The sequence below is a fragment of the Prionailurus bengalensis genome, chromosome B1 (genome assembly GCF_016509475.1).
Source record: "Prionailurus bengalensis isolate Pbe53 chromosome B1, Fcat_Pben_1.1_paternal_pri, whole genome shotgun sequence".
Lineage (NCBI taxonomy): Eukaryota > Metazoa > Chordata > Mammalia > Carnivora > Felidae > Prionailurus > Prionailurus bengalensis.
The window spans coordinates 59125686-59147063 of record NC_057344.1 but is presented as its reverse complement, the minus strand read 5'-3'; the positions used below and the strand labels follow the sequence as shown (position 1 = coordinate 59147063).

Genomic DNA, 21378 nt, shown 5'->3' with positions numbered 1-21378 from the left:
ATATTTTAATCAAGAGAATATATTTTTAATGAAGAGAATGACACATATTACTATTAAAAATGTGTTTTGTATTATATTAAAACTTGTCTGGCTGCCATATATGTGGTTAATGACTGGTATATAGTCTATTACCTAAGATACCTGATTCAATGTGTAAGACAAACTTATTGGCACCTTTATAATAATGATCTTCACCAGCCTTCAGTAAATGGTTATTTTTCATAACCAAATATATACTAACCTCTCCCCTGGGTCAACTAAACTAAACAGATCATAAGAACTTGAAATAAAAAACACACAAAGAAATTCAGACATAATGAAATCTAAACCAAAGAATACAGACAAAAAGACTGCCCTACTAACTCATCCAATTACTTAGTAACAAAACTACATCAGTTAACAAAAATGTAAAGGTAATTCTAGTAACTAGTGAGATGTCATTATAAGCCCAGGTAACACACACCACTAACTGATCAGTACAACAGGAGCTGGGCCTTCTATGTAAGTAAACATCATGGATATATTTTTTATAACCTGGATGTTAAGGCTTTCAATGTGAACCAGATCCCGAGATTTAAAAAAAAAACATATTTTTAAATTGTTAAAAGAGAAAACACTAGACTGAGTTAATTCAGAAAGTTGATCCAATATGATAAACAACACTAAAATTAAAAAGAAAACAAAACAAAGTTTTACATAAGATAAAAAATTAAAACCTAAAAAAAAAAAATCCAAACAATTTTGTTAAAATTGATCACCCAGTTACATGTAGTATATATATTTCATTCTAAACAGTTTTTCAAAATCCAAACTTAAAAAAATACTGCAACAGAAATAGAACAATGAGCTGAAAGTTTCATCATGAAGTTAAAAAAATAAACTGCTTTAGGAGCTATTTTTCCTAGCCATTTTCTCACTAAGTTCATAAATTCAAGACTTTTCTACATTGCTTATATCTCCAAAAAATGTTTTTAACTATCACTGTAAAATTGCTTCTATTATATCTGCTAATTGTATCTGTTTAATTTTGCTAAAAAATTAATCAGCAGTGCCACCAAATGACAAAATGCAAAATTTTACCAAATAGTGAGGCCAGGTTTATAAACACATGAAACTGTTTACCTATTCTTGAAACACATATAAATACAAATACTATTTCATCTCTATATGCTGAATGATTTAAGGATTTAACATATGTTAGGAAAATATTAAAAGGCCTGACTACATACATATTTTGACTATAGAGCAATTTCATACATAATTCTATATAGCTTGAAAATAAATGGTCAAATTTCATCAAATTTACATTTAGGTTCTCAAAATCTTACCTTTGAAGAACTAAAAATATATTTTTATCTGAATAATTTTTCTGAGCTAGTATTGCTATACTCTATTTATAGGAATGTCTAAGAATAAGAACATTCCAATGTGGCCACCAGGAGGAAGTATGTCTCCACCCTTAAAGAAGCTATATAGAACTGTCTGGCAGGTCCAAAGAAAAGAACAAAGACATAGGGGCGCCTGGGTGGCGCAGTCGGTTAAGCGTCCGACTTCAGCTCAGGTCACGATCTTGCGGTCGTGAGTTCGAGCCCCACGTCAGGCTCTGGGCTGATGGCTCAGAGCCTGGAGCCTGCTTCCGATTCTGTGTCTCCTTCTCTCTCTGCCCCTCCCCCCTTCATCCTCTGTCTCTCTCTGTCTCAAAAATAAATAAACGTTAAAAAAAAAAAAAAAGAAAAGAACAAAGACATAAACAGAAATGATATACACAAGAGCTAAACACAATGAAAAAGGAATTCCTCACACTCAAAAATAGTCTCTCACCAAGACAGAATTTCCCTAATTCTACTTTTCATTTAATTTTAATTATTAAATGCACTGCTACTCTTAAAAAACTCAATCTATCTTTTTTGTATTTCACTCACAATATGAGTCTATACGGTTGACTGAAAAAGGCAATACTGTATTATTTGGGGGAAAAAACCCTATTACCACACATGAAAATTATTCTTCATATTAAAGTCCTATGTTTTATTATAATTTTTACAATGAAATGTGTCAAAGACAAAATTTTTAAAAATGGGTCTTACATACCAAAGAATCAGAATAATTAAGGCAGTGATTTTTACCATTTGTTAGATCAAAGATACTTTGATAATCCAATGAAAGTCATTTGGTCTTACTTTAGAAAAATGCATCAACATATATGCAATCAAACTAAATTAACATTTCAGGAAGTTAATAATGCTAATTCTAACTGTGAATAACATGTTAACCACTCCTGAGTTAGAGTAACACTCAATAGGGAGGCCTGGGTGGCTCAGTCAGTTAAGCATTTGACTCTTAATTTTGGCTCAGGTCATGATGTCACGTTTGGTGAGTTCGAGCCCTGCACTGGACTCTATGCTGATCTGTGCGCAGACCATATGGAGCCTGCTTGGGATTCTCTCTCTCTCTCTCTCTCTCTCTCTGCCCATCCCTGCATGCACTCTCTCTCAAAATAAATAAAACAAACATTAAGAGTAACAGTCAATAAATAAATACAGATATATGAAGTCCCCATACTGCATCTAGATTATGTTAAATTAGAACTTCTTTTAAAATAATTACTGGGTAAAATAACTTTAACTCATTTTCTAGAGATTAAACTGAACTTAAGTACTTATATTATGAAGACTTTTTCTAAGCAATTTAGATAGAACAATATTAGAGATCATGCCTTTCATTTAGGAGATAAGGAAATAAAGGCCCACAAAAAGAAGTCAGCTCCCCAAGAAGGCAAATTCATTGGCAGAGTTGAGACTAAAAATCCAAGTATTTGGATTCCCAGACTCATTTTTTTTTTCTCACTACACAACGATGCATTCAGTAAACCAATATTTAAACATTCCTCCATACATAATTCTGAAATGTCATGAGCCACAGATTTCCCAATGCATTTATTTGTGTTACTATTCACCAGATACCATGCTAGCATTTTACAAGGTGAATCACAGTTCTTTGGTTGAAAGCAACAGAAACTAATTCTGGGGGAAAGGAGGAGGTGGGTAGGGGAAAGGAGAAAAGAGAACAGAATGGTAAGTAAGATTATAAAAGCAAAGGGAAGCCCTCTAAAAAGAACAGGAACCAGAGTAGCTGCATGGATCTAGGTAGCAGAAATGAATTCATTGTTTCATCAGGTTCTCTTATTGGATTAAGTAAACTTCAAATCCTGTGATATTCTGCTCAAACTTCAAGCTCTGGGAGATAATTCAACTGATCTACATTCGATGACCTGCCTATCCTTCAGCTAGAAGAAGCCAGAATACCTTGTTTGACAGTCTTACTGAAACAGCAAACAATAAAATAATTCCCCCAAATGAAAATGGGTTGCTTGCCTATTGGACCTCAAAAGTCAGACTCACTACCACAGTTTAATGCTGTCACCATAAAAATACTTCTGAAAGAACCTGAGGAAATACAAAGTTGTACAATACTAGAAACTAGTATTCTCTATCATTAATAGAATCATAAAAGCTGTCATTTGTGTACACTTTAGAACTAAGACAGATCTACCATTAAAAAACAAAATACAGAGAAAAAACTGGGTATTTGTACTGGTTTACATGCCTTAAAAGAACAAGGACTCTTTGGGTTTTCTGGGACTGTATTTTATTTATATGAATGCTACTGAAAGTGTGTTGGATGGGTTTATGAGGTCTAATCAGCCTTCTGGAAGTAGAGAAACCTGGCTCCAGTTGGTTATCTGTGGAAACAGAACTATGCTATTATACAGCTGCCTAGTAATAAAAGCATTATATGAGAATGTAGAGCTCAAAGCTGAATCACTGTTGGACATAATTTGTAAAATGTACTTGTTAACATATAAAACCTAACATGCTTCCAGAGATGCTCCCTGCTCCCCTCCCTCTGCCTCTTCTACCACCATTACCACTACCACCTGTGAAACTTCTGCTCCTTCTGCTTAGGGAAAGTTAGCTTAATGCTAGGAAGGTCATCAGAGGAGCAGCTTTGAAATAGGGCCTCTCAACCTAAGAGGCATCCTGATTCTCTTTGAATCATATCCTGCAGACCACTCTGAAACACTGTTTCAGTGTCTGGGACACTTCCAACAGGGAGCATGATTCCACATTGATCTCATGATGTGTCTATTTAAATGGATGAGATTGTATGGCAAGACTAAGAATAACAACATTCTGAGGTAGGCAGAGATGGGAAGTGTGTTCACCAGAAGGCATATAGGTCTATATGGCAGGTCCAAAGAATGAGACAATGAAAGAAATGAAATACACAACAAAGAGTGAAATGCAAAGCAGGAGGAACACATGATATGCAAACTATAGTCTCTTACCTAATCAAAGAACAGACTTCCACAGGTACGATGCCTGAATTGATGCTAAGAAATATGCAGATTGAGGACACTGCTATGATAATTTAGATAAAAAATAAGGTAAAACAGCTCCATTTACAACTGTAGGACTGTAATCCAGAGACGTCAATGAAGTATCGAGCACCAATGAGAATAAGAAGGCAAAGAAATAAATGAAACAGTCAACCCAATAGGTAGATTTTATACACTGATGCTGAGTGATCAAGCAAATATTTATACTGACTCTTGGACAGTGGTTATGACCTTGATGAATGAGCAGGACATTTAAGAAATAATGCTATAAAGAGAAACTGGGCTTTTGAAAACCATTATACAAGATGTACTTAAGACCACATTAAAATTTTTTCAAATTTACTTGTTTTGAGACAAAGATAGCATGAGTGGCGAAGGGGCAGAGAGGGAGAGGGAAAGAGAGAATCCCAAGCAGGCCCTGTGGTGCCTGTGCAGAGCCCGATGCAGGCTTCAACTCTCGAAACATGAGATCATGACCTGAGCTGAAATCAACAGACACTTAACTGACTGAGCCACCCAGATGCCCCAAGACCACATTTTAAAGGTGTTTGTGGGCCGTTTTCAGCCCACCAAAAGCAGATTTCAGGAAAGAAATGTAATCACAAAGCTCATGCTATGTTTTCTCTGAGATATACTAACTTGAGCTGTTGGAAGTATAATATTCTGAATCACTAAAATGAGCAGTCCCTACATGACTGGGAGAAAAAGAAACATTTCCCATTGATAAATGTACTACTTGTATATCCCACATGCCAATCACAACATGAGTTAAGACACTTTACCTTGGGGGAAAAACACAAGGTTATACATAGTTGGTACAGTGGCAGGTGGCTATATAAGCCTGCTGCCAAGATAGGCCTATGCATGCATACTGACAGCAGTGGATATGGAGTAGCTGACTCATCTCTAAGACTAAAGGGAAATCACATAATCGAAGCCATGCAGACTGCTATTATAAAATACTCTGATGCCCCTATGTAATTTTGCATAATGGATCACATTTTAAAAATAAGGCTGATTTGCACTAAGCATAAGCTTATCATATTTAATGGATATATTACTATGCCAATCACCTTCGGGTGCTATGTAGACTGCTAGAATAGACAGACTATTAAAGACTAAACTAAAAACTCTTAAGGTCAATTGCAACTGTGGTATCGTAGCTGAACACAAGGATGACAGCAGCAGGTGTATCATGAAGAAAGCTGACTGAAAAAAGAACACACAGGGAGTTTCATACCAATTCATCTTGATATAATCTCTGCCCTACTATGCAAATCAGCACAGGATGAAACGTCCCTGTTCCTTGTGTTGAAGATACAAACCCAAGAGAAGAAAAGCAGATTGTTCCCAATTGCTATATATGTATGTCACCAAAAGTAGGCTCGTACTATTTTCCAGATGAGGGTAAGCTTGAAAGAGATTTGGGCAATAGAAGAAATCATTGGCTCTGACTATGAAGATGAGTTATTTCTACTTCTGACAAATTTGGCTGCCAATAAGTTAGCATGGTAATTATTTCATACTCTTGCCCTATTAATTCTTTATCTATAATAAAGGAAAGAAAAGAGGGAATTAAGGAACACCAGACATAAAACATTTAAAAAGCACTGCAATCTAAAGCCAGGTAAATTTTGTCAATGGTCCAGGAGATAATTACTAGATACTCTTGAGGAAGATGGAATACATTACCACAGTTACTGTTTCACACTCAAGCCTTGTCCAGGCTATGTCTATAGTCAGGGAAAAAAAGGGGGAATAAGATAAGATTTCCTGACTGGTGGATTTTTAAAACACATTTCTGATAAAAACTGTACAACCTAGAGATACAATTATATTCCTTATTATTTTTCCACACATAACAGAGAAATGATTAAACTATTTCCATTAAAAACAGGAACAAAATATTATCCACATTGTTATTTAATGTTGTCCTAGAAGATCTGGTCAATTTAATTAAAGTAAATAATAATATAAGGTACAACTTAAAGAAAGCAGGGGAAATTAAGGTGTAGTGCATAAGAATAATGACTTAACACTGGGCAGACCCAGGTTCAAATCCCTGTTCCATACTTACTGGAATTATGACCTCATCTAATTGTTTTATCCTTTCTACATCTGCTTCAGAAAGTTGTAAAGATTAAGCAAAGCAAAACATGTGCAGTGCTTATAATGTGCATGGCATACAATACACTGTAAGGGGCACGTGGATGGCTCAGTCAGTTAAGCATCCAACTTTGGCTCAGGTCATGATCTTGCGGTTCATGAGTTTGAGACTGGCATTGGGCTCTGTACTGACAGCTCAGAGCCTGGAGCCTGCTTTGAATTCTGTGTCTCCCTCTCTCTGCCCCTCCCCCAATCATGCACATGTGCGTGCTTTGTCCCTCTCTCTCTCTCAAAAACAGACATTAAAAAAAATAATAAAATGTAGGAATAATTGTTATGATGTATATATCATGACTACCTGCAAATGACACAGCTGCATACTAAAAACCCAGAAAACTAACTGAGAATTGGCGGAACAGGTAAACTCATTCTATAGCAAAAACCAATGATTTCTCCAAATATCAGCAATATTAGAAAAAAAATAAAACCCTGTAAAACAGAAATTTAGGATTATGTACTATCAAGAAATCACCTTTACAAGAAATGTAACAAGTTTGAGCTTAAAATGATCAAAATCGTGTAAGAGATATAAAAGAAGAAAATGAGTAAATGTAGAAAATGAAGTAAATGTAGATGTCCCGGGATAAGTTAATTTGTAGGTTTAAGGTAATATTGATAAATGGGAATGCAAGCTGGTGCAGCCACTCTGGAACACAGTATGGAGGTTCCTCAAAAAAACTAAAAATAGAACTACCCTACGAACCAGCAATTGCACTACTAGGTATTTATCCAAGGGATACAGGTGTGCTGTTTCGAAGGGACACATGCACCCCCATGTTTACAGCAGCACTATCAACAATAGCCAAAGTATGGAAAGAGCCCAAATGTCCATCGATGGATGAATGGTAAAGAAGATGTGGTATGTATGTATGTGTGTGTGTGTGTGTGTGTGTATATATATATATATATACACATATATATATATATATACATACATACACAATAGAGTATTACTCGGCAATCAAAAAGAATGAAATCTTGCCATTTGCAACTACGTGGATGGAACTGGAGGGTATTATGCTAAGTGAAATTACTCAGAGAAAGACAAAAATCATATGACTTCACTCAAATGAGGACTTTAAGAGACAAAACAGATGAACATAAGGGAAGGAAAACAAAAATAATATAAAAACAGGGAGGGGGACAAAACAGAAGAGACTCATAAATATGGAGAACAAACTGAGGGTTACTGGAGGGATTGTGGGAGGGGGGATGGGCTAAATGGGCAAGGGGCACTAAGGAATCTACTCCTGAAATCATTGTTGCACTATATGCTAACTAACTTGGATGCAAATTTTAAAAAATTAAAAATAAAAATTTAGAAAATGTAATATTGATAAAAATTCCAATAGAATTTAAAAAGAAAGAAAAAAGAACAAAAATTACCCAAAAATGTGTCTGGTAAGGAAAAAGAGAGCACATAACTAAGGCAAACAATGTAAAAAGAAGAGTAAAAAGGAAATGAGGAAAGAACTCTATCAGAAATTTAAATATATTTTAAATCCATAATTATTAATACAATGAGGTGCTGGCAGACAGAGTAATGGAGCAGAAGAGAGAGCCTGATGCATGTATACTATAGATTCATTCTCTAGCATATGTAAGAATTTAATATATATAGGTATTTATATTAATATATAAAAGTAGCTTTATAAATCAGTGGCAGAAGGAAAGTATAGCCATTAAATGATGCTGGGTCTTTGATTAGGTACTTAGCAATAATAAAAACTAAAATGAATAAGTAAATTCGGTTTTTACCACAAATCAAATCCCAAAATAACTTCCATACTGATCATCCATAAATATGAGAGAGCAATAGTGAGGGAAAGTGGGGGAGGAGAGAAGAGAGAGAGAACGAATGAGAATAAAAAATGGGAAAAAATAGAATTACCAAGTTATAATGGTGATATACTATCCAGTAAGAGATATAAGAACATTAACATGAGTAGGATCAAGAATATGAGTTAAATCTTACATGCTCTTCCCATACTTTCTTTTCTCTCTCATATGCTTCCTTTCTCTTTCGTTCTAATTGTTCTTTTAGTACAGCAGCACGTGCACTTGCTTGGGCCTGAAAATAAAACCAATCAACAAAGTTAATTACCAGAAAGAAGGGCATAGGTTTTTGTTTTTGTTTCCCCCCACCAAGTCTATAAAGATACTTATTAGCCAAAAAAGAAAAGTTTGGTGGGAGGGAGAATTTCCAGAGTAAAAATATAAGCTCACTTTATATCCCCAGCACCTAAACCAGGGCTCAACACACAGCAGCTCAATGAAAATAAATGCAGGCACATTCTAATGGAAATACAAATGTAAAAGTTTTAAACTATGGTTATTATGTACAGACTGTATTTATCTTCAGAGAAATGGACAATTATATTTTTCATTTTTAAGGTTATCATTTATTCTTTTTAAGGTTACTTGTGTAATAGCTTCATACACTTATGCTATGATTTCATCAAATTGTTCTCCATAAATATAAGATATGAAGAGAAGACGACACTATTTTTCAGAAACCAAAGAGTGAGGGATAAATAGGAATGTAAAATTAAGGCAAGAGAATAACTATTCAAGATTTAACACAATTGTCTACCCCAGGTTCCAATTTTCTCAAAGAAAGTCTGTTTATTTCTAGTCTATACCTTAAGTGCTTCAACTTTTTTACGCCTCACGTCAGCCTCCTCACTTCCTTCTTGTCCTTCAGAACAATCAGCTTCTTTCTACAAAGCAAGTAGATAAGCAAACCACTTAGGACAGAGCCTCAAATTGAGGGCAGAGCTCAGAAGATAATATGAACAGACTAATACCTATAAATATAAAATGGTAAATTGTTCAACACTATTAATTTTCTCTCACAGCTGCAAGTGAACTCTCTACAACTATCAACTCTTATGGACAATGAATGGGAAAAAAAAGACAAAAATAGAATGATATAAAATGTCCATGGGTACTACCTATGTTTTCCTCTCAGAATTCCTCTGGAACAAATGGTCTTATCGATTGTAAATCCAACATATAAAATTTATTTTTTCTCTATGTATAGTTTTCTGATCTTTGACTTTCACTCTCTTCATCAGACTTTGTGTTAGTGTCATAGCATTTTTAATCTTCCTCTATTATAATGTCATTCAATTACTTTTTTTTTCCATTCAATTACTTTTTAAAAAGTTATTTTTCAACCTGCCTTTTCACCACGAAGTTTGGCTCTAATCTGCTGGCGCTCATTGAAATTCTGCAGTCTTATTTGTCTCAGTCTTGCCAGATAAACCTACAAGGAGAGAAAAAGAACACACAATATTTTAATTTTAAAAAAAATAAACATTTTTATTGCTAAAAATTTTTTTGTAATTTAAAGAAAAGTGTTAATCTGAATACAAGAAATAAAAGTTTTGAAATCTGGTTAATGGAAATGTAATATTAGCTTTCAAGTGTTTAATTTAGATCAACTTATTTCTGAAAAGAAATACATTATAAATTTTTAATTTTATCAAAAGAAAAGAAATTGAACTCAGAATACTGAATATCAGTTATGGGACAAAATTATGACACAGCAGGTCAGTCAAATTATATTAACAGGTCCCTCTAGACCTACAAAATCCTTAAATAATTGTTAAGAATTTAAACCATGCAAGAAAGGAAGGCAATAAACTCAAAAATGGCTATGTGACGGAGGTAGCGAACATGCGGGAAGCATACCTCTTCCTCTTTGTTTCTTGGCTTCCCTCCTCTTGAAGAGCTGGACCTGCCTCCATACATAGCTGCCAGGTTTTGCAGGATTCCCTGTTCATCATTTAATGTACTAAGTTTAAAGAATGACTAAGGCTACATCAGCATCTTACCTAGGAATATCCAGGTGCCACTTTATTTCTTTTGGCAAATACTGATCATTTCTAGCTGATAAACTTAGATAAACCCTGGCATTTTCCTCTATCGATTTAACCAATACATTCAGTGAGAACATTGAAGGAATCAATTAAACCCCAAACATAATTATTCAAAACAGAGATCAGGTATGTTTTTATTAGCCATTTAAGTGATCAGGTTTTTAAAACTACTTTGGAGGTTAGCTAAACCCCAAATCAAAGTTTTGTTCTGTAAAAGTCCAATCATTTCTACAAATTTGTTTACATACTAAATATATAGTATTTACATACTATTAAATATTTGAACTCAAACTCTATACTCAGGAATGTCCTATTCCTATACTGCAAATGATTATACTCAATCACAAACTGACATCATTTTTAAACATAGTTTATCATAAACATGGAATTATGTTCTTATCAGAAATTATTAGTATCCTTTAAAAAAGTATCAGATTGCCAAACTATCCATGTTCTCTTCCTTCAGCACACAACCACGCTATAAGATTTTTCCTTAAAAAAAAATCCTCAGTGTCTCACTTCCCTATCTAATGTCTTTTTATCAGCTTGCTGAAAGCATACTTTCTACATACATGACCATTCATGACTTCTATTTTCCTGCTTCCTACTTACTTTTTTTTTCCTATTTACTTTTTAACACACTGCAATCTGGTTTCCAATCCCACCATGACTCTGAAAATTTTCTAGGCTTACCACTGACTTCCTAGTTAACATTTCAAATGGACTCTTTTGAGCAAATTTTGCAATTAACATTTCCGCTGGAAATTAGTTTGAATCCACAGAAGTATTTTTTGTCTCATAAAAACATATATGTTCGCTGTAGAAAACTTATAATAATATAAATCACAGTTCTACCATCTGAAACACCTAAAGTCTGTTATTCCCTTCCAAATTTCTGTGCATATGTACAAATACTTAAGCATCTTATCTTTATAACACTTGAATCTTACTATAGTTTTTCTGATTTTACCTTAATATTAATTAGCATATTAATTTTAATATTCTGAGTCTCTCCTCATATTCAATATACTTAAAAACATTATTAACTGACTACGCAATATTCATAATACACCACCAAATACTGTTCTCTAAATCACACATTAAAAAAAAAACAACTCTCTTCTCTTTCATATTTATATTAGCACTCTCTCTTGGGTTCTTCTAATCAATCTTCACTATTTTTCACAGGCTCTTCTTTTCCTTGGCTCCTCACTAATGTCAATATTTTGTCAAGACGCATTCTCTGCTCCTTCTTTTCTACTCATTCCCAGGCTGTAACATATGCTGCCAATTCCCAAATCTAAATCAACCTTGCAGCCCTCTTCTCTTGAATGACTTGAACTGACGTCTGGACAACTCCACTCTTCATGTAGCAAAGCTACTTCAAACAATTTACAAACCTGACCTCATCATTCTTTTTACTATATGATCTTATTCCCACTTCAGTTACTGATCACAGTCAACCACCCAAGTCAGTGAGATGGGAGTTATCATTACTTCTTTCTCTTCTCTGCCAAATACAAATGACTGTCAAATTACCAATCTACCTCCTCCTAATTCTCTAATTATTCCCTTAGTTTCTGCCTTAGCTCATGCTCTTTCCTCTTGACTCCTGGATTTCCAAGACCTTTCTAATTTATCAGTATGCCTCTTAGTCTATTCTATACACCAGTCTACTCGCTACACTGCAGAGTAAATTTTTAACAGTCTCTTTCACATCAAAGCCCACCTAAATCTTTCAATGATTCCCATTATCTTCATAATATAATCCACATTCTGTTCTGATGCATAACAGATAAGGCTGTTTGTGGCCTAACCATATCTATTCTCATCTCTGCCATGGCCTAATCGTAAAGCCTACATTCTAGCCACGACAACTATTTGTGGTTTGCAGACTATGCCTCCCTCATCTTCTTAAAATGTCTAACTCTACTCCTCTTCCAAAATGCAAATCAAACATCTCACCCATGGAAAGCCTTGCTCATACCTCTTCCAGTCAATTAGGTGTGATGTGCCATGCCATTTTTATATATACCTTCTGCAGCAGTACTCATCAGTGTATTATAATACAATATAATGGAGGACAGGCAGTCTCAATATAATGGTGGACAGGCAGTATACTCTGATGGTTAAGAACATGGACTATGGTAGACTCCAAATTCTGTCAGTTCACACATTTGTGAATGTCACCTACCATTGCTGACCTTCACCAAAATTACTTGCTGTAAGCTCGGACATAATAATACTGCCGACTCTGTGCATGTACTAGAACAAAAAGTATTATTATATGAATGTGCTCTTTCTCCTCTTCCAGTCTGACAAAAGACTACTGCCCCTCTTCCAAGCAATCTTGGCATTAGCTTATCAGATACTTGAGCTTTTGAGATAGAAGTAAGAGACTAGGAAGGTGAAAGAAAACAAGAAATAGGCAGGGCTGGGCAAATATGTGAAGTGAACTCTGAAAAGATGAATGAAGTATCTACAGAGTTACAGGAGAGTGGGTGGAGAACTGAGTACTGCTATAGACTCTTATTTTCCTTTCATGGTATTTAAGAACTTTAAGTAAAAAAACCTGAGTTACTTTGAAGCAATTTTTTTTAACATTTTACTTTGAAATATTATAGATTCACAGAAAGGTAAAATATACAGGGAGCTTTCATGGACCCTTCATCCAGCCTCTCCCAATTTTATCATCTTGATAAGGACAGTACACTATCAAAGCCAGGAAATTGATTTCAGTAGTTATACATGCATAATTGTGTATCTGTGTCAATGTAATTTTATTATACATATAGATTTATGTAATCATCACCATAATCAAGATACTCAATTGTACCATTACTTTAACACTTCACAGACACATTCACTATTCCCATACCTAACACCCATTAACTAATACAAAGAAAATTTACATATTAGAATCATACAGTACATATCTGTTGGAGATTCACTGTTTATAACAGTATTATTTTCTTGCAGTCCGTTCAAGGTATTGGATGCATAAATCAATAGTTTGTTACATTTTACTGCTAAGTAGAATTCGACAGTATGAATATACGATAATTTGTTCATTCATCCACCCACTGAAGGACATTTAGGTAGTTTCAAGTTTTGGACTATTAGGAGTTAAAGTTGCTGAGAACATTCATGTACAAGTTTCTGAGTGAAAATATGTTCTTTTCTCTGGGACATACATGCAAGAATAGAATTACTTGTTCTTGGTATGGTAAATCCATTTTTAGTTTTAAAGGGCACTACCAAGCTATTTTGCATAGTGGCTTTAAGTTCTTACTAGGAATGATTGATCCAGTTTCTCCACATCATCACCAGCATTTGGTTTTGACCACTTTTTAAAAAAAAATATTTATTTATATTTGAGAGAGAAGGGGTGAGAGAGAGATAGTGTAGGAGCAAGGGAAGGGAGAAGGAGAGAGACAGAGACAGAATCTGAAGCAGGCTTCAGGCTCTGAGCTGTCAGTACAGAGCCTGACGTGGGGCTCAAACTTACGAGCCATGAGATCATGCCCAGAGACGAAGTCAGATGCTCAACTGACTGAGCCACCTAGGCGACCCTGGTTTTTATCACCTTTTAATTTTAGTCATTCTGATAGGTGGGTAGTGATACATTAATGTGGTTTTAATTTGCATTTCTCACATAGCTAATGATGATGAACTGTCTTTCAACAGTTTATATGCTATCTGTATACTCTCTTCAATGAAATCTTTGGCTACTCTTTTGCATGTTTTCTAATTGGATACTCTGTGTTTTTTAATGTTGAGTTTTGGTGATTCTTCATGTGTTCTAGATACAAGTCCTTTGTTGAATATGGGGTTTACACATATTTTCTCCCAATCTGTAATTTGTATTTTCTTCCTCTCAACAAGGTCTTTTGCAGAACCAAAGTTCTTAATTCTGATGAAGTCCAGTTTATCAAGTTTTCTTTTTATGGACTGTGCTTTTGATGCCAAGTCTAAGAATTCTTTGTCTAGTCTGAGGTCTGAAATTTTCTCCTTCTTCTAAAAGCTTTATAATTGTATGTTTTCCCTTAGAGTCCACGATCTCTTTTAAGGGGTGAGGTTTAGGTCAAGGTTCATTTTTTGCCTATGGGTGGAAGTCCAATTTCTCCAGCACTAATACTAAAAAGGCAAACCCTCCTCCATGAATTGCTTTTGCTTCATTTTCAAGAATCAGTTGGGCATACTTGTATGGGTCTATTAGGGTGTTCTCCATACCATTCCATGAATCTACCTATGTGTCTATCCCTCCACTAGTACTATACTGTTTTGATTCCCATAGCTGTAAGTTAAGCCTTTTTTAAAAAAAATTTTTTTTTAATGTTTGTTTATTTTTGAGAGAGCAAGAGACAGAGAGAGAGAGCAAGCATAAGCATGAACAGGGGAGGAGTACAGAGAGGGAGACACAGAATCTGAAGTGGGCTCCAGGCTCCAAGCTGTCAGCACAAATCCTGTGCAGGGCTCCAACTCACAAACAGTGAGATCATGACCTAAGCCGAAGCCCGATGCTTAACTGACTGCGCCACCCAGGTGCCCCAGTAAGCCTTTTTTTTTTTAAGGTTTTTTTTTTTTTTTTTTTTTTTTTTTTTTTTTTTTTTTTGAGAAAGAACACACGTATGAGCAGGGGAGGGGCAAAGAGAGAGAATCCACACCGGCAGTGTGGAGTCCAAAGCGGGGGACTCAAACTCACAAACCTCTAGATCATGACATAAGCTGAAATCAAGAGCCGCTGCTCAACCAACTGAGCCAGCCAGGAGCCCCTGTAAGTAAGCCTTAATAAATGGAAGAGTATTTCTTCCCACTTAATTCTTCTCAAAACTGTTTTGGCTATTTTGGGGTGCCTGACTGCTTCATTGGGAAGAGCATGTGACTCCTGATCTCAGGGTCATAAGTTCAAGCACCATGTTGGGTGTAGAAATCACTTAGATAAAACGAACAAAAAACTATTTTGGCTGTTTTAAGATCCTTTTCTTTCCATATACATTTTATTTTTTAAATTTTTTTATTAAAACAATTTGTTTAATGTTTATTTATTTTTGAAGGAGAGAGATGTAGAGTGTGAGTGGGTGAGGGGCAGAAGAGAGGGAGACACAGAATCTGAAGCAGGCTCCAGGTTCTTAGCTGTCAGCACAGAGGCCGAGGCGGGGCTGAACTCACGAGCTGGGAGATCACGACCTGAGCCAAAATCAGATGCTTAACTGACTGAGCCACCCAAATGCCCCTTTCCATACACATTTTAAAACAAGTCTGTCTACATCTATAAAAAAAAAAAAAAATTCCTGAGATTTTACTAGTAATTGCACTAAACATAGATCAATTTAGAACAACTTGCCATTTTTATTACATTGAGTCTTCCGATTCATGAACATGGTATGATTCTCCAAGTATTTAGGTCTTCTTTAATTTCAACAACATTTTGTCATTTTAAACACATAAATTAGCCTGCATATTTTATTAATTTTTTTCATTTTTATGGAGCAATTGTAAATGGTATTATATTTTTTTGTATTGGTTTCCACTTTTTCACTGTCAATTTATAGAAATTCAGGGGCACCTCAGTGGCTCATTTGGTTAAGCATCCAATTCTTGATCCGACTCTTGACCTTGGCTCAGGTCATGATCTCTCAGTTCAAGCCCCATGTTCAGCTCTACACTGATGGCACGGAGACTGCTTGGGATTCTCTCTCCCTGTCTCTTCCCCTCCCCTGCTTGTGCTCTCTCTCTCTCTCTCTCTCTCTCTCTCTCTCTCTCTCTCTCAAAATAAATAAACTTTAAAAATCTTCAGTTGAGGGGCACCTGGGTGGCTCAGTTTCAGTTTCTGTTTCAGTTTCAGTTCAGGTCATGGTCTCACAGTTTGTGGGATCGAGCCCTGCATTGGGCTCCATGCTGATAGTGCAGAGCTTGTTTAGGATTCTCTCTCCCTCTCTCTGCTCCTCCCCTGCTCTCTTTCAATAAATAAACATTGGAAAAAATTCAGTTGATTTTTACGTATTGAATCTTGTATCCTGTTAACTATAATGAACTCATTTTTTTTAGTTTGAGGAGAGTTTTTGTAGAGTCCTTGGGATTTTCTAAGCAAATTAATCATGTCAACTGGAAATAGCAATCATTTTACTCCTTCCTTCTTTTCAAATCTATATACCTTTTCTTTTTCTTGCCTTACTGCAGTAACTGGAACATCCCGTACTATGTTGATTAGACTGGTGAGAGCAAACATTCTTCCCTTTTTTCCAACTGTAGAGGGAGAGCATTTAGTCTTCTATCCCATATGAAGTTAGATGTAGATTTTTTGGAGCTGAGGATGTTCCCCTCTATTTCTAGTATACTGATATTTCTTATTGTGCATGTTGAACTTAGTCAAAAGACTTTCTGCACCAATTGATATGATTATATTATTTTTCTTCTTTAACCTATTGATATGGTAGATCACACTCATTTTCTAATACTGAAACAAGACTAAATTCCATTTGGTCATGGTTGGGTTAGATTTCCTAAAATTTTGTTTTCCATCTAGGTTCACGAGATACATTAGTCTGTACTTTTCTTCTTTTGTGCTTTTCTAGCTTGAGTATCAAGGTAATACAGGCCTCAAAATGAGTTGGGAAATATTCCTTGTTACTAATTCCTGCAAGAGATTGTATCATTGTATCAAACTGATGTTAATTCTTTGAATGTTTGGTAAAATTCTCCAGTGAAACAATCCAGGCCTAGAGATTTCTTTTTTTGACAGCTTTTAAATCACAAATTCCATTTTTAAAAGTTGTTGAATTTATGAGTGTTAAGTTGCTTATTATCTTTTTACTCACTATAAGATCTGTAGTGATATCCCTTGTTTCATTCCTGACACTCGTGATTTGTGTTATTCTTTTTATTCTTGTCAATCTAGAGATTATCAATTTCATTCATTATTTTCTAAGAACCAGCTTTTCACTTCATTAACTTTCTCAATAGTTTTCCCTTTTTCAATGTCATTGATTTCTACTTTAATGATTTCCCTCATTCTGTTTGCTTTCGGTCTATTTTGCTCTTCTTCTTTTTCTTTTTTTTTTTTTTTTTTTTTAGGATTGAGATAGGAACTTAGAGTGCTGATTTGAGACCTTTTTCTTTTCCAATTTATAAGCATCTAGTACTATAAATTTCCTTTATAGGAATAAATACAAATATATGTGCTTTAGTTGCATCTCACAAATGTTAATATGTTGTATGTCTATTTTCATTCAGTTCTATAAATTTTTTTTAAGTTTATTTATTTATTTTGAGAAACAGAGGGGGAATCTGAGCAAGCATGAGTACAGAAGGGCAGAGAAGAAGGAGAGAGAGGATCCCAAGCAGGCTCAGCAACATGGGGCTCAAACTCACAAAACCGTGAGACTGACTTGAGGCAAAATCAAAAGTCAGACAACCAACTAAACCTCTCAGGTGCCCCTGGTTCTATGTATTTTTAAGTTTTCTTTTATATTTCCTATTTGGTACCATATTAGTTAGAAGTGTTTTAATTTTCAATTGTTTGTATATTTTCTTGTCCTCTTTCTATTATAGATTTCTAGTTTGATTCCATGATGTTCAAAAATTATACTCTGTAATTCCGAGTCTTCTGAATATAAGGTTTCTTTTATGATCTAGCATATAGTCTTTCTTGGTGAATGTATTATTGCATGTTAACTCATTTCCACTTGAAAAAAAAAGTGTATTGTGCTACTGTTGGGTAGAATGCTCTGTAAGTGTAAATTAGAACTTGTTAGCTTGTGATGGTGTTTAGCTATTCTGTATCATTGCTAATTTCTGTCTAGCAGTTCTATCAATCACTGAGAATGGGGTGCTAAAGTCCCCAACTATACTTGTGAATTTATTCTTTTAGCTGTTAGTTTCTGCTTTGTATATTTTAAAACTCCACTGTTTGTTGTACAGCCATTTACAACTGCAATAGTATTTTTAAAATATATATATATTTTTAATTTTGAGAGAGAGAGTGCACTCATATGTATGAGCAAGGTAAGGGCAGAAAGAGAGGGGGAGAGAGAAAATCCCAAGCAGGCTCCATGCTGTCAGTACGGAGCTCAACGAGGAGCTCAAACTCACAACTGTGAGATCATGACCTGAGCCAAAATCAAGAGTTGGCCACTTAACTGACTGAGCCACCCAGGTGTTCCTGAAATGACTTATTGAACTGATCTTATTATATAATGTCTCTCTTTATCTCTCTCTTTGTCCTAAGCAATTTTATTTGCTCTGTTAACAGATTCTTTTAGCTTACTTTAAGAATATTTTTATTTCCCCTTCATTCCTGAAGGACAGTTTCATCAGATAAAGGATTCCGCATCGAGAGTTCTTTTCCTTTAGCACTTGAAAAATGTTACGTCATTTCCTCCTATACTCCACAGTTTCAGATGAAAGATCTGATGTCATTCAATTTGGTGCTGCTTTATAGGTAATATAATATGTCATCTCTCTGTGCATATTTAAAGATTTAAATTAAATCTTTTAATTTCAGAAATTTAATAATACTGCTTGATGAAGATTTCTTTGTTTATCCTAGCTGGGGATTTGCTCAGCTTCTTACATCTGTAGGTTATGTCCTTTGCCAAATGTAGAAAGTTTTCAAATACTTTTTTCAATCTCACACTCTTTCTCTTGTCCTTTGGGCTCCAATGATAAAAATGTTAAATCTTTTCTTATTGTTCCACAGATACTTAAGACTGAAATACTTTTTTCAGTCTTTTCTCTCTCTGTTGTACAAACTGAGTAAATTAAGTTGATCTTCAAGTTTAGTAATTCTATCTTCTGTCATCTCCACACTATCACTGGATCTATCCAGTGAATTTTCCAATTGGTTATTATATTGGTTATTATATTTTCCAATTATATAATTTCTCTTTGCTTATTTTTTATGACTTCTCTTTCTTCACTGGGATTTTCCTTTTTTTATTCACTCAAGAGAGTTTTATCTCATTGAAGCATTTGTTTGAAGCAGCTTTAAAATCTTTGTCTGAGAATTCCAGTATGTAATTCATCTTGATATGAGTGGCAGCTCAGTGGCCTTACTCATTCAGGTTGTGGTTTTCCTGGTTCTTGGTATGACAAGTGATTTTTTATTATGTTCTGAATATTTTAGTTATTATATTAGAAGACTCTTAATGTCTTCAATTTTAGCAGGCAGTAGGCCCATTTAGGATTAGCATTTCGGTTCTGGCCTACTTTCGTGGGCTTTAGTCCTGATAACAGTTTGCCTCTCTGAATCCTTGTAATATTATTCTAACCAGCTTCATTGTTCTGGTGCTGATGGCTCTCCTGCTCAATCTCTCCGGGTGCTATCTTGTGATGATGAAAGTTGTCTCCCTGATCCATGTGCTGTTACTGGAAGATCTCCTGAGGGTGGGAGGCAGGTGACACTGGGTCTGGGTCTTCTTACATCACTAGACAGAGGGTATGGAGACACAGGTCTTCATGGCTACTACTGCTGTGGTCAGATAAAATCACCTGCTAGTGCCCTAGATGTTGAGTAGAACCGGGAAGGTGCAAGGCTTTGCTGCCAATGCGGGTCAAAATGCTCTCCAAGTTACCTGCCCATGCTCTAGTTGTGGAATGAGGTTGGGGCAGCCTGAAACTTCATTGCTGCCCACAGCTTACAACAGGATCCTCCTGATATTCCTCTTTTCCATTAATTTGGCAAGTGAGATCAGGCTTTTGGTTTTTGTTTTTGCTTTTTTTCATCTACAGTGGATCTGGGATCCAGGCACAGCCCACAAAAATGCGAAATAAAAAGAAACACCAGGGAGGATTGCCTAGGTGGCTCAGTTGGTTACATGTCCAACTCTTGATTTTGGCTCAAGTCATGATCTCATGGCTCTTAGGATTCTCTCTCTCCCTCTCTGTCCCTTGCCTGCTTGTGTGTGCTCTCTGTCTCTCTCTCTCTCAAATAAACTTAAAAAAAAAAAAAACAACAAAAAACAAAACAGGGAACCACATACCACACTGTTATTCCTAAGTCCTGAAGTCCCTAGTTAGCTCATCTTCTTCCTTCCAGCATATAGAATTCTACCATAATTGTATGTTAACTAGTTTCCAGAGTATTTAACTATATTTAGAGGGGAGGAGCCAGGAAAAGTGGGTTTATGCCATCTTGTTCTGGAACTGTGTATAAGTTACTTTTTAGTATCTAGGGTTTTTATAATGCAATATACTTTGTGATGGGACTACTATCATTAAGGTTCTAAAGAGTTACCTGGGACTGTTGTAAAGTTTAAAAGAGACTGTTATGGGCTGAACTTTGATCTTCCAAAATCCGTATGCTGAAGTACTAATGCCTACTACCCTACTCTTTGGAAATAGCATCTTCATCAAGTTAAAATGAGATTGTTAGAGTAGGCCCTAATCCAATATGACTGGTGACCTTATAAAAAGGGAATGTGGAGCAGATGCACATACAGGGAGAAAACTATATGAAGTGAAGGCAGAGATTAGGGTGATGATTCTAATGTCAAGGAAGGCTAAAGACTGCCAGCCAACCACCATAAGATAGGGAAGAGGCATGGGTGATTCTTCTTTACAGTCCTCAGAAGGAACCTACCCTGTAGACGTGTGGGTCCTGGACTTTTACCCTCCAGGACTGTGAGATAATAAATTCCTGTTGGTAAGCCACTTATTTTGTGACATTCTGTTACAGCAGCCCTAGTGGCCTAACACAGAGGTGGTGCATATAAAAGATCTAACATAAGGCCTGGCATAGTAAACTTTCAATAAACACCCACTCTTATTATTAAACTGCTGGTTTAACTATTTATCTACTTTATTGCTTATCTTACATTCTCTTGCTGGCACAAAACCTAACATACTATAGTCAATAAATGTTTGTATAATACTAAATAAATGAATGAAAGAATAAATGAAATGTTTAACACTTAACTGAACATTTTC

The 21378-nt window shown here is 35.4% G+C and overlaps 1 protein-coding gene across 4 annotated transcripts in view; it reads right to left on the bottom strand.

Moving 5' to 3' along the window:
* NEK1 (NIMA related kinase 1) overlaps positions 1 to 21378 on the bottom strand; it is a 242131-nt gene that overhangs the window by 93420 nt on the left and 127333 nt on the right. For 2 of the 4 annotated variants that reach the window (XM_043565808.1, XM_043565817.1), the window contains exons 19-22: positions 10262 to 10345; positions 9750 to 9833; positions 9208 to 9285; positions 8541 to 8636 (exon numbers count right to left, since the gene is read on the bottom strand). In XM_043565808.1, coding sequence (XP_043421743.1) covers positions 8541 to 8636; positions 9208 to 9285; positions 9750 to 9833; positions 10262 to 10345 — 342 coding nt within the window. The remainder of the gene's footprint in view (positions 1 to 8540; positions 8637 to 9207; positions 9286 to 9749; positions 9834 to 10261; positions 10346 to 21378) is intronic. The other 2 variants (XM_043565825.1, XM_043565833.1) reach the window with 1 other exon arrangement.